We start from the raw sequence: 2,857 nt of genomic DNA on the forward strand, positions 1-2,857 counted from the left end.
CCTGTCCGTAACCTTTCCACATAGCAAAACATTGGGAGGTGTTATTTTCACTTTAATTAATCTTATAACTTTAACAGGGTATCATTATGAATTCCAAACATTCCAATAAATTCTATTCTTACTGTTAAGTTTTTGTGTCTCACTGATCGGTATTGATATTAAATTCTGTTTCGTCCGTAACCAGGGCTTATTGGTCAATTCAGGTCAATTACTCACACTTTACTTGGCTTTGAAAAACAAACACTTAGGGGAAAGATTTTAATTTAAATACACCTTGATGGCTATTTATGTTTATATTATAACTGATTTATCCACTTTTAGGTATCTAAAATGTATTAAAACAAACAAACAAACAAACAGACAAAACAAAGATGACAATTCTTTCAATTTATTTGCAACAAAGTGGCAAAGTTGCCAGCAGAGATAAAGTTTACAGGTACATCATAATTATAGAACAGGAAGAAATGATGTTATGTAGAGAATCTAGAAATTTCTGGCTCCTAACCTAATTTGAATTTGTCTTCACTGTATATAATACCTGATTTATTCAACATAAACTTTTTCCATCGCAGAAATTTAACAACCTCATTTTATTTTCTTCTCTAGGCTTTTGCAGTATTGTTCGAAGCTTGTTGGTCACCATATCTCTGACCCAAATCTTTTGGTCAAACTAAAACAATTTGAAGGAATACTTAGTACAAGTCGTAAAAGTAAGAATTCCATTTTGTGCAAGAAGTCTTTTAGGTTTCATTTTCGTCGGTTACCAACAGGTGTCAGTTAAAGACACTATGAAAATTTAAGGATGAGAGATTCACTGAAACGTCAAGAAGAATTTTTAATTTTCACTTTCATCATTAAACGAGAGATTCACCAGTCTGTCAAAATTATCAAAGATTTTGTTTTTAAATTTGCAAATAAAAAGTATCAAATCATACTTAAATCACCTACTTTTCTAAATTTAAATTCTATTTTACTTTTAAGCTTTCCGACTATTCAAGACTGTCGATATGTTATTTGGCGCAACACAAGCTTATCTTATTCATGATCCTGTCTTGAGGAGCTTGCTCATGCTATCTAAACTATCCCAAGCTATATATTTCCTATATGATTTGCTGTCTTGGAGTGTAAAAGCAGGTCTTGTGAAAGCAGATGCACAAAAGTTGTCTCACAGGTCATCACAATTTTGGGCAATGGCTTTATTGTCAATGCTACTAAGAGATTTGTACGAAATCAAGATGGCTCAACGGAACAGTGGTTCTAATATTGAACAAGTCTTGGAGAAGAATCCACCTTTAGTTTTAGATTTGGTGAAAAATGGAGGAGATATGATTCTGGCTTTGAATATGTTGAACAAAATTACAGTGAGTAAAGGAACAGTTGGTCTGGCTGGAGTTGTTTCTTCTCTTGTAGGATTGCTACAAGCTCTATCACCTAGCTATAAGCTTGTCCCTTAGATGGAAATAGATTTATTTAAAAGGGTTTCTCTCGGAGGTTTTGTTTGAGCGCAGTTCTTGTGTATTTCATATCCTCGACAACGGATATGAACTTAAGGAAATGGTACCCATGAAAAAGTAACAGAATTTGATTTTTTATTGATTTTACAATGATTCTGCATAATAATTTTATGTCTTGTCTCGTCCAATTTGAAGAAAACCAGTCCCAGACGAGAGGTATTTCCCTTGATTCAAGGTACATTACCAAAGAGAGAATGAAGTAGAAGGGGCGATACACTTTTCTTGGGTTATCGAGTGCAGTGCGGTGAAAGATAAGTTCCTCGATAAGTTGATTTATATTATAGATATTTTTTTTAGATTTTCTTTAAAAAAGAAAAATTTAGAATTATATATACCAAGGTACAAGTTTTTTTTGATAATTTATTCTTAAGAAAGTAGTTAGTAGATATTTTTACAATTATTTAGAAATAGACATTTATTTTATTATGAATTTATTGTTGATATACTATTTTTCGTTATTTAGAAATTTCATATAATGATATCTTTGTTTTAGTATCATGTTATTTTTTGACATAGAGGGCTTTAACTTTACGCATTCTGCATTTAATACTAAAAATAGACGAAAAGAAACGACAAATTTTGCTGTCCACAGCCCCGACCCGGATAGTTGTTTAGAAATTTCCTATAATGATATCTTTGTTGCTGTGTCAATCCTCCACATGAAAAGAGCCTTGAAGAATTCAAACTATAATGCATTACATTTCCATCGTTTTTATCTTCTTGTATCAATCAGACAGATTTTCCCTGTTTCTGTCTTAATCACTGACCTTTACCTGGACCAAGTTTCTCAATCCTGGCCAGGCAAAATCTTTGATCGGATTTTTTATGGAAAGTGGTATTTCTAAATGGCGGCACTACTCAATAGCGGTGTAAATGCATCGAGAGCGCTAGATCTACTTTTCCTCGAAAACTTTTGATGATGTAGCGCTGGGTAGACGTTAATTTGAAACACTGCAATGGCTTCTTTACGGGTACCAATTCAAAAAAAACAACTTCGATCAAAGATGTCGGATAAACTTTAATCCAGGGTTTAGTTATTATAAGAATGAGACTTGTAGATTTTAGTACAGGGTTTATAAAGGTTGGTGGCTATACTGCGCTCCGAAATAATTGCTTCAATGTTGTCTGTGCTAATCAACTTAATCTAAAATTTAAAAACAGTCAAGCAATATATTTCGGTGGTAATTTTTATAAGCTTAAGAATGGTGATAGATACCACCGATATTGCTTGACTGTTTTTAAATTTTTAACTTTGAAAAATGGCTTCAATTTCTGTTATTTTTTTTTAGTTGCTAACAATATAAAATACCAAAAAAGTACCAATGTGGGAAGAATTTGAAGAA

At 32.3% G+C, this 2,857-nt stretch overlaps 1 protein-coding gene across 1 annotated transcript; it reads left to right on the top strand.

The window, feature by feature from the left end:
* Positions 1–307: 307 nt before the first annotated feature.
* On the top strand, positions 308–1,698 carry LOC136813070 (peroxisomal membrane protein 11B-like). Its single transcript, XM_067069598.1, has 3 exons — positions 308–436; positions 607–710; positions 982–1,698. Exons 1-3 carry the CDS (start codon positions 372–374, stop codon positions 1,452–1,454), a joined length of 642 nt encoding a protein of 213 aa, XP_066925699.1. The 5' UTR covers positions 308–371; the 3' UTR covers positions 1,455–1,698.
* Positions 1,699–2,857: the final 1,159 nt, after the last annotated feature.

This window comes from Clytia hemisphaerica, unplaced genomic scaffold (genome assembly GCF_902728285.1).
Source record: "Clytia hemisphaerica strain Z4C2 unplaced genomic scaffold, Clytia hemisphaerica genome assembly, whole genome shotgun sequence".
Lineage (NCBI taxonomy): Eukaryota > Metazoa > Cnidaria > Hydrozoa > Leptothecata > Clytiidae > Clytia > Clytia hemisphaerica.